Consider the following 14,837-nt stretch of genomic DNA (forward strand, 5'->3'; position numbering starts at 1 on the left):
AATAAATTTAGTTAATATCAGTCATAGGCTTTAAGGCTTTAATTTATATAAATAGGGCGTTTCACTTAATCAAAACTAAATGAAATTCTCAAAATAATTGATCATAGAAATTGTATAAACCGCATGAGCCAGGGTGTGTACGTATATCAAAAACAATATTTAATTATGAGTGCACGTACCTCGGGTATAGCGGTGGTTCGATGGAGTCATCCATTTGTACTGGTTGTTCTGGTTTCATGATCATTTGGTGCGGTTGATACATGGTAGTGGCGTCTCCGTACTCGGACGGATAACGTTGGCACTGTTGGTCCGAGTCGTACCGGTCGGCGTACGTGGCGGCCGTCACGGCAACGGTGGCGCCGTTTAAAGAGTTGGGGTACGATGGAGGTCTCGCGTCGTACGATCGCGTTGTCATATCGGAAGAATACGATGGCGAAGGCCTGTTGATGTTGGTTAGTGTGTAACTGCGATCCGTTCTGTTGTACATGGCGTCTTGTTGTTGGCCGCCGGCGTTACCGGCTCCACTACCGTTAATCTGTTGAGTCTCGTACGGTCTGTGTTGCAGACGGGAACTGTTGACGTCCATCATCATGTATGATGTCGACGATGTTGAATTATGTTGTTGCTGAGATTGGAGCGGCGACGGCGTCGTCATACCACCGCCGTGTTGTTGAATTTGCTGTTGGTGATGGTTCATGACGTCCATACTGCCTGACATGGACGACGAATTGGAGTCGTGACAGTGGTCGTAAGACATGGCCATGGGCGTGCGGCGACTACACGGAGGCGTTACCGAACGGCACGATCCCGTCGAATGCATTTCCGTCTTGATGGCCATTCCGTCCTCTTGGGTCGGAGTGGCCACCGCCGTATTGTCGCAACATCCCATTTCGGATTTCAAGTGCAGCTGCTTCGTGTCTGGTTTCTCATCCTCTTCGTCTTCTTTGTGCAATAATATCTTTGGCTTCATGGCGGCTTTAGTGTTGACAGCCGGTGACCCGTAATACGACGTGGCCAGGTATTCGGACGTGGGTGAACCGCTTGCCGAGCCGCAGTGGTCTCCGTACATTTGGTACGTTTCCTTGATGTTGTTCAAGTGCTTGTACTGTTCCAGACCGTCGTTGCAGACTATAAAAAAAGTAATAAGAATAATAATAAGTAAAGTTTTAGAGAAAATTTAACTCGAGTTTCGATCACAAATATACACTTGTACTATACAGTATAAACACACGCCCTTATACTTGAATAATGATAAAGGGTTATTATTATTATTATTATTCTTGTTGTTTTGCTGAGAGTAGATTGCTGATATATTATAGGGGGATACCTGTTAGCGCAGCGATGTACTGTTGTGATAGTTTTTTCTGTCGTTCCCGTTGTGCCTGTTTGTTAGCCGCCGCGATTGGACAGCCGGACAGGCTCCTGTGTGAATTTCGATTGGAGCTGACATGTCCCCGACCGTTACATCCGGGAGTGGGACACTTCAATATTGTTTCGTGCATGGCCAGAACTGGTCAAGACAATAGGAATGAGTTTACGCGCACACAGACCACAATGGTTATTGATATTGGCATTGGATATTTTTATATGTAATATTTACACGTACAACAGCATTTGTGTATATTAGAAATTAAAAAATGTCGATGGAGAAAGGATGAAGAAGGGGTAGAGAGTGAGAGGTGTATGGATTCGGACAGGGCCATTAACTAGAATTAGTATAATATGCTGTTTAAAAAAATAATGTGTAAGCCACTGGAAATACAATGTTGCATGTGACGCACGGAAAGTGGTGTGTGTATATCAGCTCTCTACCCCCAGCACAGTCAAACGTTTCCGCATGGGTTCATCGCGATGAAGATCTGATAATACATGGTCATGTATTATATTATGTATTATTATGAAACATGATGTAGTTGTTTTTAGTTATTCAAAAGTAATATTGTGGTATACTTACTCTCCGTCGTTACTTTATCCTTGCGGGGACATCCCGACAAGCTGCGTGTGCGAGCAGAAAAATACATTACATATGACCTACTGGTTAATGATTATTAACTATCATATTTAAAGTAATTACCTTCTGTGATGCGAGTACAATCCAGTAATGTGACCTTGGCCCACGCAACCTGGAGTAGGACATTTATTTCCGTCTGAAATCAATTAGAAAATACGATTTATTTTGCAATTTGTCCAGATGTGTATTTCTCTAGACCCGTAATTTTTAACGGAGGAGAAATGTCGTTTTTTGTATCTTACTCGAAACAAAAGAAAAAATGTATAAGAATCGAGTTCTTTTTTTTCGCGTTGGCGATCACAAAGGCGCCGACTGCAGTATTCTGCTGAATGGGTAGATAAGGAACATTGATTGCCGGCGAAGTAAGAAAGGGTGTTTGGTCCGTAATTTTATTATTTCGCGATATTATATTTTATAATTTCTATTTTTTTAATTAAAAACTGTATCGTTTTAACGCTCTGGTTGCGCAGGGGAAAGAAAAATTATAATTAAAAATCATTCACACCCATAAGTTATAATTAAAAAAAAAAAAAATATCGAATGAAAGAAAGGTTTAAGAGTCGAAGGAATTGGTGTATACAAGTAAAATGTTATTGATCTGATATCAAACGAATAACGATAAACTGACATGCAATTTTAGCCGACGCGGGGATAACATAAAACTTTATAACTCTCTATAATGTTCCCCCCATTGAATACCGACATTTGTTAAAAATTTCTATAAACATTTGTTTTCAATAGAACAAAGAAGAACCCTGTAAAGATAACGTACTTTGTCATCGTTAAAATTGAGTATATTACATACAAGTGTATAAAATCCAGTTAAAGTAGTAATCTAATACTTAATTTATATGATAATTAGCTGAAGCGTATATGTAATATGCTACTGAATACAATAATATTTTACATTATAACTGATATCGTTGTATTCGTTTTGTAATCTCAAAAAAATATACCACGTTTAGGGCAGTATAATTTGTGGAGGTAATTCGTATAACCGCGTACTCGAAAACGATATTATTATTTAGGAATTCTAAATAGTGAAAGCATTATGTAAATCCCACAACAGGGTAGCTTAAACTATATCGTGTTTTTTCTGTACGCCATTCAGACGCGGTGGTGAGATTTATTAAAGATAACGAGTAACTAGAGAGAGGGTATAGGCGGTGTAATAAATTCTAAGAAACGGTGAGTCGACTTAGAAAAGAGGAAGTTGATGAAACGGAAACCGTGCCGAGTCGTGTGTACTGTGCGGGTCTGGTATAGGGTCTTTTATAATATAAAAGAGAGGGCAGAGTGTTAACAACTTGTACCCGTTCGCCGTGTTTGGGGTTAAATCGGCACGTGATCGGCGTGGAGATGTCCTCTTAAGCGCCCCGGCAGTCAGTTGCTCGCTCTCCTCCCTTCCTCATCCGCCGACTCACGCATATACCGCTACAGTACCGATGTCAACTATAGCAACAATCCTCCTTGAATGTTAATTAGTACTAAACTGCGTTGATTGCCGACAACGGATCGCGGCAAGATAATTCCGCAAGAACTTATATTCGCGGTCATAAGAATACATATTGTAATAAACGAATCACGTACCTTTACTGTTCATGCAGCCCGACATGATACCGTCCACTTGGTTGAGTTTAGGCGTTCCGGCGGTTGTTCGCGGTGACAGGCTGCCCGCAGCGCTCACCACTGACGCGCCCAGTACGCCTTCACGCGCCACGTCTTGCAGAGCCGTCGCCGCCCTAGAATCGGCCCCCGCCGGCTGGAGTATCGTATACTGTTTGGACAACGGGCTTGGAGAATCCATTTTGCTTACGACACCGGACATATCCGGCTTGTCCGTCGCGGTGTCGTCCTCGAGCTTCACGCTGACCGGTTTGACGGGGGCCGCCATTGCGCCGTCACCGGACGAATGTTTTGTCGGTGACGCGTGACCGGATACGTTTGTCGTCGATGGACCGGTGTAACCGACTACGAAAGTGGCCCCGGCCGGTGGGTACGGGCCCAGCGGAGACATGGCCACGCCGACCGCAGTTGGTAGGTCCAATCGCGCAGTATCTTTAGCCTCGACACCGGTGACGGGCCGGAACGCGGAAAATGCCGTCTTGTCCATCAGATACACGTCGTACACGTTGTCAGCTCCAGATTCCGACTTAAGCGTCATTTCGTCGGCTCGTATATGACTGTTGTTGTTGTTGTTGTTGCGTCTGTCCACGTCTAATTTCCGCCGTAGCCGATCGCCGGCCGTGTCCTCTTCGTCTTTGTCGCCTGTTCCGGTGGCGGACATGTCGATCTCTAGTTCGTTCGACGAGTCGTCAACCAGTTCGTTAAAGTCCGGTTCGTATTTGGACGGCACGTACTTGTCCGGCTTTTGTCTGGAATGTAGCGCGGCGTCTCCGTCCTTGTCGATCTTGGCCGTGGCGTCCTGCGCGTTTTCTCGGCGCGGCGGCGACTCCGGCTTTACCTCAGCGGACGCGTCGCAAGTGTTCTTGTTCTCGTCTACTTTGGCCGTCGCTCCGGCCGGATGAATGTTCTTTTTCTCGTCAAACAGATTGACGAACGCCGGTGACTCGTACCGATCGTCGTCGTGTCCGTTCCTGTAGAACGACGAATGTCGCGGTCCCGGCCAGCCGCCGGACAGACTTTTCAGAGCCGCCTCCGTTTCTCGGATGAGCGTTTCGTCGTCCACGGCTTCATCGCCGGCGGCCTTGGTCGGCTTCTTCGGCGCCAATCCTACGGTGGTGGCTGCTGTGTTTCCGTTTCCACCGCCTGTCGTCTGGTTTGCGATCGGCCTCTTCTTTGGCAATACCATGGTTTTCTGGGCAGCGCCGCCATTTCCGATTTCCTGTTCGCCGGTCGACGCCTTTTCTTTATCCGCCTGCATCTCTTGCATTTGCTTAAGCGCGCGACGCCTCTTCTTGTGCGAAAAAGTCTCGTCCGCCGCCGACTGTGATTTGGCCGCGGTTATTTGGCCGTCGCTCGTGGATTTTCGTTTAGACGGCTGGGCGGACCTAAAATCAGAAGGATAGACATTAAGTTATGTTTCACTGTCGGAGTCACGATCGGAATAGGTATAGTTTTTATTATGGAAATAATAATTTAGATATTACAACATTAATACTTTTCGCTTCAATGTTAATTATAAACGTGAGTGGGGTGTTTTATAGACTATTAAATTCTAAATTGATTAACTGTTTTCGACTTTGTTGGCTTGTTATTTTTTTTTTTTATTATTTGTTCGTTAATTATTACTCTCTCCCGGGGAGAAAAAAAAAGTAAAGGGAAAATACCAATAACGTTCTTCCCGTTGCCCACGAATTGGTTGTTTAATTTGCTCGAGATCAGTTTTTCTCGGCCCGTTAAGTATTTTTTTAATTAAAACCCGTTTGGCGATTTTCATAATGAGAGTAAGAGAGAGATGAAAACGTTACTCGAGATAGCGTGATCCGCGCCGGAAGACGGCGACGGGTGGTGAAACGAGGGTAGAATTATCAAGTTTGAACAATGCTTACATCCAAGGGGTTGTCCGCCATAATAATATATTGGCTATGGAAAAATATAATAATAACCGGCCACTAGCAGAAGTGGGTAGCGGAGTCTGATTTGTAAACATTATTGCGTGGATTAACGGCGATAATAAATTAATGTTTACATACAGATTTCCGGCTATTGCTGAAGTGCATAGCGTCCACAAAAATAATAGATTTTTTTTTCTTCTTACGGCAAGTAAACGGTAATAATTACCGAACAAAACAGCCCTGGATCAAAGGACACCGCGGGCGCCTTTGAATCTAAGCCAACACTGACAAATTGCCGCTGTCTCTGTCGTTTGCCACCGCTATTTACCGTGGGAAATTATGCTTGAATCGTACAAACGTGGTGTTACACGCCGAAAACGGAGGGTGAATACCACAGCGGCGTTTAGTCGTGCTTTTGCTACGGTTCAGACAGGTCTCTCTTTGTCGGTCCTCTAAATCATGTGGTCCTCGTACGATGTTTTCCATGTAAAAGCACGGGCCATCCCAAATATTTCAGAGTATAGTTATTGAAAAAAAAAATCTATTTTTTATTTTGTTAGCCTGTTCTCAAATATGTAGATGCATTGATAAATTACTAAATAAAAAAAATTATTGATTTGTTTTTAGTTTTAATTTTAAATAGATATAACAATTTTGGGGATGCTAGTTATGATTTTTACTGTATTAAAGTCTCTTTAGATTCTACTCTAATTGCGCTCAAAAAGCTTGGTCGTTTTTAGCTAATTATGTTTCTATAGAATAATGTACACGCCATGAATAAAATTTTTTTAAAAATGTATACCCTGGCTTTAAAACTTATGTACTGTTAATTTTTTAAATGTTTATTACAATTTTTGAATATGTATGATAAATGTACCTCAATAAAAAAAACGCTGTTTTATCTCCCAAATTTGCTATGCGTGGCGTTCACTTAATTCATATTATGTAATACAAATTAAAAACTTTGTACATGTTTAAGCTATTGATATTTTTGAGAACGTCATAATAATTTATTTTGCGTCGTTTTAACAATAAAGCAATCGAGTATAAATATTGTTGTTTGGTAGTTTTTTTTTAAAACGAACAATTATCTTGATAATATTAACAGAAGTCAGCTGTTGCCTGTTATTTGTTTTATTCTATTGTTATTTTTAGATACGGAGAAGAGACGTTTAAAGCCTATTCTATCGGAGTAACTTTTTCTATAGTATTTAATTTTTTCAGCATAGAAAAACTAATATTTTTGTTTTCCTTTTTATTGCCTCTGCCAATTCAACAGCGGTAAGGGGTGCCAGTTATACGATATAACGTGTCTTTACTCCTCCACGGTGCAATGTCACGCTAGGAATAATATACATGTATGCTATTATTATATTGTACCGTTTGCCGTCGTGGCTGTGCTCGTTGAGGTGTGTACTCGCCGAGTGCATGTCAGCACTACATTACCGCCGCCGCAATGATCATTCAAAATGTCGCTGTCCCCCCAAAAACGGTATTTTATATCCTGTTATTAAAGTATTACTGTCATGACGTTTTAATTTCGAGGTCACGACAGCTCTTGTGCCATGTAGGAGTCCTACCGTTTACAGACATTTTTTATATATATATATATATATATATATATATATATATATATATATATATATATATATATAATGTAGACAAATCAAAAGGCAGCTGTGTTTGGTAAAAAACAAACGCGCGGTGTCGGTGCGCGGCGGTACGGAATTATTATTATTTTTTTATATAAAAGCATGATGATCGCGCAACAAGTCGTTTACGTGCTCGGATGTACAAAACGGGTGGTTTGCCGGAATTGCTCATTTCTCGCACAAGAGGGGAAATCTCCTATTAACATCATGGTATCGCCATAAGACGTTGCGGCGATAGACTATAAAAACAACGGTCATGCGGCTTATAAGTGTAATCACCCCGGGCGAACTTAATACCGTCGTTTTTACGGCCAATATTTTTACACCGTGTTAGCCACTCGAGTCGGCGGGCGTTTAAAAACGTTTAACTGCCCGGCGGTGACCGATGTAAACGTTTTTTTTTGTGGTCGGTAAAGTATTATTATATCTGCCGATTACCGGGTCGTCCACAACAGCAACTACATAATATTGTAGTCTGTACTGACGTTTAAGGGATTAGTTAAAATGTGGTTCATTATTCATGGTAATTGTTCTAATCTAGGGATTAGACTTTAGTAGTTATATATCTTCGGAATGGTTTAAGCCAGAATAGACCAGTATACTCGGACGTCATGGTCGCCACGGCGCGGTGGCTATCGCGACTATAGTGTAATAGGTACTAGGTATGATGGGAAAAATGGGTGCAACAACCGTAGTGCGGAGAGGTTTAATCCATGTTATAGTTCGCCGTCGGTGGTACTGGCAAAAGAGAGTATATATTATATCGTGAGTTATAGCCGTTTGTCGAAACGGCTTGTGCGAATTCCAAAACGGTTAAAGTAGTCGAACCAGAGTACTCCTTCGCCTCACCCCAAAGGAGGTCTCGAAACGATTGTGTATGAACATTTTTTTTTTTTTTTTTTGAATACTACCGGAGGACAAGGGGACCTTTAATCTACCGTTTCCACCGTTGTGATTTACGACCGCGGTGGTCGTCGGCGGACGGAGCCGATGCCGTCAGTGCTACCGGTGCAACTGCCGTCGCCCCGACTTCTTGTGATTTATAAACCTCTTGCGGCGGAGGGTAACAAAGAAAGCGCTCTGGGCCGCCGCCGTCGCGACGGTTTAATCTCGATTTGGGATTTGGACACGAGACCCGCGCACCTCTCTCCCCCTCACCCCAAGTAAGCCCGGACCGTTTCAGAGTTGAGCAAAGTTCCCGAGAGCAAACGCTTCAGGTGTGCGTTACATAATAATATAATATATATATAATATACATTTATATATGAAGGATTTATGGGTGGCCGTGGCTATCGCATCGACAGCGTCGCGTGGGCTTCGTCTAGGACAGGAAGGGCTACCAGCTTTATTAGTTTTGGTGCCGATCGGAATCTGGAGTCCGCGAGAACTTTGAGTGGGGCACCCGATGGCCGAGACGGATAAAACACCGGATTGCGGCGAACCTCCCCGAGCAATTCCGTTTATCTGACCGACCCGTGGCCGGAACTCTAAACCGGATTTTCCTTATCGGTCCGATAACGACATCGATATTGTATTTAGGTCCAATTTTCCAAAAAACCCGCAGCAATATTATATTATATAATAATTCATAACCAATCGTATTGCTCTTTAAATGTACTCTTATAGGCAGCTTCTATAACGTTCGTGAAAGTATAGCAATCGTGATAGACGCCTTTAGTTGGTAAGAAACCGATGCGACGTGGATTCAGAGCTAATTAAAGGAGAGAACAATGATCAAAACATATAATTAGTGACTAGAAGAAATTAAATAGACGATTATTTATTTATAATTTATAAAGGCTAAATGTTATAGTGTACTCAACATTTTGGCTGATTATAATGATTAGTAATTTGTTAAAGTTTGTTAAAGTATTGATTTCTACTAGAAGTGCCCGAGTTTTTTTTACATAAGGGAGGCAGCTCTGACATGGGTATGAATAATGAATCTAGAAAATGAAATGACAAAGGTAATCTGGTATAGTCGCTTTAGTAATTGCTAATAAACATTAAGCGTTAAAAGCATGTTAGCGTTATATTATAAGTATTGTATATTATTAAAGCAAAGCGGATTAAGTTCCTGGGCATCCCTTAAAATTGTAATGGATGTGTAAATCGCAATTTAGTATTGATATATATTTTTAACGGTAAATCCAATATAGCTTATTTCTCATTGTCAGAATAACACAAAAGAGCATACAATTAAAATGTGTAAAAAAACACTTTTGAAAAATAAATTAATTTTGATTTATGTGGAGGTATGCATATAATAACGGATAATTTTTTTTTTTAATAACAACAAAAAATTCATAATATATTTAAAAAACGCGTCGTTTTAACCGTTATTAAAAAAAAAAGTAGCAGGTAAATTGTTTGTTGTCAAAGTCATATACAAAAAAAAAAAAAAATACTTGTAGGGTGAAAAAACAGGAATTCGTTTGAAGTACTACTAGATTAGTTGCAGGTCGAATAAACGACAAGCCTGCCAATTCATAAACCCCCTCCCCTACCCTCTCACGAAAATAGCTTTCCATGCGCCCTCGTCATGTTATTCCCCTACCATTTCATTACGTTTCTTTCTGTATAGATGAATTAAACTTTTAATTTTCATTCTTAATCCGGAACGTAAAAGCCGCCGTCGTCGCAGGTTTTTTTTTACATTTGGATGAATATTATACTCTTTTTTATTGTTATTGCAACGAAAAACCTAAAGGAAACGGATGGTTTTTTTTCGTTTTCATTCCCCTCCGCTCCATGAAATGTTCACCCCTAAACCCAAACACAACTAGATTTTGTTACCGCCTGCAACGCAATCGTACGCAGGTATAACGCGAAAGCTTCTTTATTTCATACTCTCCGGGTTAGTAATTTCTGAAATAGCCACTTTGATGAAAGAAGAAAATAAAAAAACACCATAAAATAAAAAGCGGCAACCGTAAACATAATAATATATATTATTATTATTTACAAGGAAAGCGAGACGTTTTGAATTTGAATACAGTTTGTATTGTCGCAGTTTTTAAGTCAAATGCGTGCAGAGTTAATTGTAAAGAAAACTATTGCGGATTTGAAAATTCACTCTAATAGAGTTTATAGCAGAAGATGTAGGAACACTTAATGTTGTTTTCAATACTGTCATAAAATTGCAACAAATCTCAAAAAAACATGCTTTTCTAAAAAATAGTAAAAAAGTGAACTAAAAGTAAAAATAATTTTACTACAAGAAAAGTGTGGGCCCTATTCAACAAAATAGAAATTCATTGTGTTAAGTATTATGAAATGTAAGTGTCACACACTAATTTGAACCAAATTTAAATTACAAAAAACTTAGAATATAAAACATTATCTGATAAATTTATTGGGGACATTGTTAATAAGGCCCACGCTTTTCTTTTTAGTAAAAAAATAATGTTGTTCAACATTATTTAAAATTGTAGTTAATTTTCGGTTGTGTTCAAAGTAATTGTCATTTTGAAAAAAATATGCTAAAATTGACTGATAAATTGTGCTTGTAATAATTTTTTTTTCTTTTTAGTTCACTTTTTTACTGTTTTTTAGAAAAGCATGTTTTTTTAAAAAAAGTTTCCTTTTTGTTTATTTATTTTCTTTTTTACTTTATAGTCCTATTAAAGATATTTAATAATTGTGACTAGATTACTAAAACATAAAATAAAGATTTGAAAAATATGAAATTTTAGTGAAATGACCCCCACATATGACTTTGATATTGACACATTGGTATTGTGTTGTCATCCGAGATGAGTGTCTGTGCCAAGTTTCATTTGTTGAAAACTTTTGGCTTTCGAATGTTTATTGTTAAGACTTATGGTATAATTGTATTGTAGTTCTTCAATAAAAAAAATAATAATTATTGCTTTTACACTTTGAAAAATATCAGTGGTGTTCCATTAGTGACGGTCTATACTCTATGGGCTTTTATATATATTTACACGTATGTAATTTATGAGCTCCCGTGTCGGGATATTATTCGTTTATTGTATACATAATGACGCCCTATAATCGTATCTGAGCGGTAGACCTGTGCCCGACCAATAGGGGAATTGGCCGTGATACAATCCCAACACGGTATTCCAATTTTGTTGCCGAACAGTAATTAACGCATTAATTTTTAGCCATTGCGGTCGTCGTTGTTTTTTTTGACCCTCGTTTTCCCGTCTTCCTCTCGTCCCCAACATCAATTTTATTATTTTTATTATATATATTTTTTACCGCATCCCTTCTCGTCCCCGTTGGCGTCTAACCCTTTTTCTTCCTCGTGGCGCCCGTTTGCCCGTCGAAAAATATAAATAACTTTATAGGGACGTGAGGGATGGGCTAAAACACGAAGCACCAAGTCACAACCCCTAATTTCATGATATTTTTTTTTGCGATTATTTTTTAATATAATAATTTAGCAAGACGGGTGTTGTTTTTCATTAAAAAACAGCACTGTAACACAGTAATGAAAAATGTAAAAGGACCCCGGGTCCGTGGTATGAATAGGTCATGGTGTGAGAATTTGAATGGTGAAAAAAAAAACCTCATTGTAATGACAGTTTCCCGCTACACTACTTTATATATTATGACTTCTGACATCATACTTCCATTAATGTTAAATAATATCACATGTCAGTAACATACATTTTTTTTATACATAACTGCATTCTTATTTGTAACCGTTGTGGTTTCGTAGTCGGCGAAGAGATAAAAAAAAAATGAGCATTAATATGTCTAATATGAAAATGGTATTTCACATAACACATTTGTTTTTTAATTTATACATGGTGGTTAACGTAACGTGCTCGTGTATTTATAAAGAGTTGAATTGTAAATGAGTTATGTAATATAATTTTAGTGTACGAAGTTTATAGAAGTTTCTTGGTCATATTAGAGTAAATAATATTGTAATTTATTCTGCCACTTCCTTGGTTTACAGTGGATTTCAATGTGAATTGACTAAGACATGCATTTTTTATTATACGATTAAACAATATTATGTAATAAAGTTAAATGTTTGCTGTTCATTATAATTATTTATTCATTGAACTTAATTAGTTTATATAGTAAAAGTATGTATTATATCGGTCGAATCGACTTATTTTATTGAATACTTTTTTCTCTGGATGGTTGTTGTGTTTCCAATTTATTTATGATGTTTAAACAAGGGAGATAGAATTTTGTAGATTTATAGGAGTTTATGATCTGAGACATTATCAGCAACAAAAATCGCATGTTTTCGTTTCTTTTTTTTTTTAGATAGCAAAAAAAGAGGAAATGTAGGGATAGAGGAAAAAATCTTTCAGAGATGAGATGATTATTGTGGTTGCAGCTGTGGAAATGCGTTTTGCGGTCAGATTTACGGACAAGGCAGCGAAACGCAATAATAATAATGTAATACAAGATTCTTCCCTCCAGACGAAATAATTCCGACGGTCCAGAATGCCATAAATTTGTTTAGGGCCGGCCGACTGTCCCTCGTGCTTTCCTTATCAACCCGCCAGCATTATTGGAGTTTATACAGGGTCTTGCCGCCCACTGTTTTTTTAAGCAACACAACACGAGGGGCGCGCGAAGGAGTCTCTGAAAATATATATGTTTACCAGTATAGCTTATGATTGTTCATAGATTAAACGTTAACGAGTTACACTTTAAAATGACCTTTAGAATGTACCTGTAGTAGAAAATAATATAATTTTAGAAATAAGAACTACAAAAAAAGACAAGAACAAATAAAAAAGATTGCCGTGGGTGTTTTTTTTTTACTCGCGGTAATAAAGCTCAGGACTGAGACTAAAAGTGCCGTAAAGTTTATTAATGTCCCCCACCGGTTGTCTCGTATTTTTTTAAGTTTCTTTCTCCCGGTGTCTTATGTGTCTCCAAGGAGCCACGGGAGCCCTCATTTACCACCCTCTCTGTTGTGAGGGGCAACACGTGTGCTTAATCGGCTTCTGTGTAGAATTATGATTAAAAAAATCGATGTTAACCTCGGGGACCGGGCTTGTAAGTCAAAAAAATGAAATAAAAATATGAACGGCAAAATACTAGAGGCTTAAAATGAGGCCGTAAATCTTACGGCGAATTTTCCTAATAATTTTACCCTCTGGAAAACAAAAACGCTTTCCGAAAAATAATAACGTGAACAAAACTACTTCGGTACTCACATATTTTGTCCATCGGCCTGATGAGCCGCATACCCTGCGACGTTGGTTGTGAGTTTTTCTTCCTGCAAAAAAAAAAAATGGAAACATGTTGAAATGCTTTTGCCAAAACAGTTAATGACTTTCAAGTTTTAAAATTGCAATTTAGATACGGTAGACGTCTAGCGTGATTGATGATGCATTAGTTTATGAACGGCTGGTACGTATGTATGTAAAACGTTCAACTATTCATCAACAACAGCTGTTAAACATAAGGTATTCAAAAATAACAGTAGTAAATAAATATAATTACTCATTAACTAGCTTATGCGTTTATCTAAATGAAATTTAAGTTGTATTTAGAATTATCATAACTATAACCTATTATCTCTTACTCTCTTTCTCTCTGTCTCTGTCTCTCTCTCTAATAATAATTTTATCGTGAATCATTCAATATCTCATTGGGTTTAATTAATAACTACATTTTTTCCCATGTTATCTTTAAATAATGTGATCTCAATTTCCACCAATTTTTATGTTCCTACTCACTTCCCAAACTAATTATTTTTAGATCAACTTCTTAAACTTAAATGGAACCGCATACATTTCATTAACTTTTTGAAGTTGAGAATAATGTACTAAACATATTGACTAGTCGATAACCAATTTTGGATAACTATTTTTAAAGTTATAAAAGTTTCAAGTTTAGGGCAGGAGGAAAGGTGGAGTATAGTATTATTTTTATCTGCGTGCACTTCCCCTCCTATCCTAACTTAGTTAAATATTCCTAAACTAATATAACTTATAATATACAAATAATATATATATATATATTTTTAAAAATTAATATCAATTATACGTTTGTGATTTGAGTTTGTAGAAAACTTTTAGATTTTTAGATTTCAAGCCCTTTGTTTCTGAATGTTGCAATTCTTTACTGTCTACTGGGATAAACAATTAAACAATTAAAAATATTAAACCATTTAAAAATGCAATAATAAATAAAAAAAGTGTTCGCTATTCTCTCTTTTTTTTTTGTATGTAATAAAAATACCACTAAATGTCACTGTGAAAATATAGGGAGAGAAAGGAATCTGAACAACAAAGCTGGTACAACTCAAAATCCGGACATGGCCAACTTTTCACTTTTTTTTTAATTCGCGTTAAAAATGACGTGCCGTCATGTTGGCGGTCGGAGAATTTCGTTGTTCCCCTATTCCGGAAATGACATCGAAAAACTTAAAACTTTATGACCGCAGAAACTGAAAAAATGTTGCTTAGTGTTTCCTTGTATGTATGGAAAATAAACATTTTGTAAAAAATAATGTCAATCTTTGATGTTTATGGCTTGTACGATTGACATTTTTTCTGAAAGTCTAAATTTAACAAAAATAAAACTACACTACTTATAACGCAAGAACTTGAATATTACACATTTAATAAACTATAATGAGATGAGTTTTCAAACATTTTGATTCATCACATAATGCTCTAGTTAGCTTATATATATATATTTATTTTT

At 38.0% G+C, this 14,837-nt stretch overlaps 1 protein-coding gene across 9 annotated transcripts in view; it reads right to left on the reverse strand.

The window, feature by feature from the left end:
* LOC126838674 (uncharacterized) overlaps positions 1-14,837 on the reverse strand; it is a 156,352-nt gene that overhangs the window by 4,591 nt on the left and 136,924 nt on the right. For 8 of the 9 annotated variants that reach the window (XM_050573290.1, XM_050573289.1, XM_050573287.1 and 5 more), the window contains 6 exons: positions 13,340-13,401; positions 3,602-5,022; positions 2,075-2,147; positions 1,955-1,995; positions 1,328-1,510; positions 180-1,128 (listed from right to left, as the gene is read on the reverse strand). In XM_050573290.1, coding sequence (XP_050429247.1) covers positions 180-1,128; positions 1,328-1,510; positions 1,955-1,995; positions 2,075-2,147; positions 3,602-5,022; positions 13,340-13,401 — 2,729 coding nt within the window. The remainder of the gene's footprint in view (positions 1-179; positions 1,129-1,327; positions 1,511-1,954; positions 1,996-2,074; positions 2,148-3,601; positions 5,023-13,339; positions 13,402-14,837) is intronic. The other variant, XM_050573292.1, reaches the window with a different exon arrangement.

Source organism: Adelges cooleyi, unplaced genomic scaffold (assembly GCF_023614345.1).
Source record: "Adelges cooleyi isolate 19-005CV unplaced genomic scaffold, UGA_ACOO_1.1 ACOO_flye_CR_arks_rails_tigmint_CR_PRNA_30, whole genome shotgun sequence".
In the NCBI taxonomy this organism is placed as follows: Eukaryota; Metazoa; Arthropoda; class Insecta; order Hemiptera; family Adelgidae; genus Adelges; species Adelges cooleyi.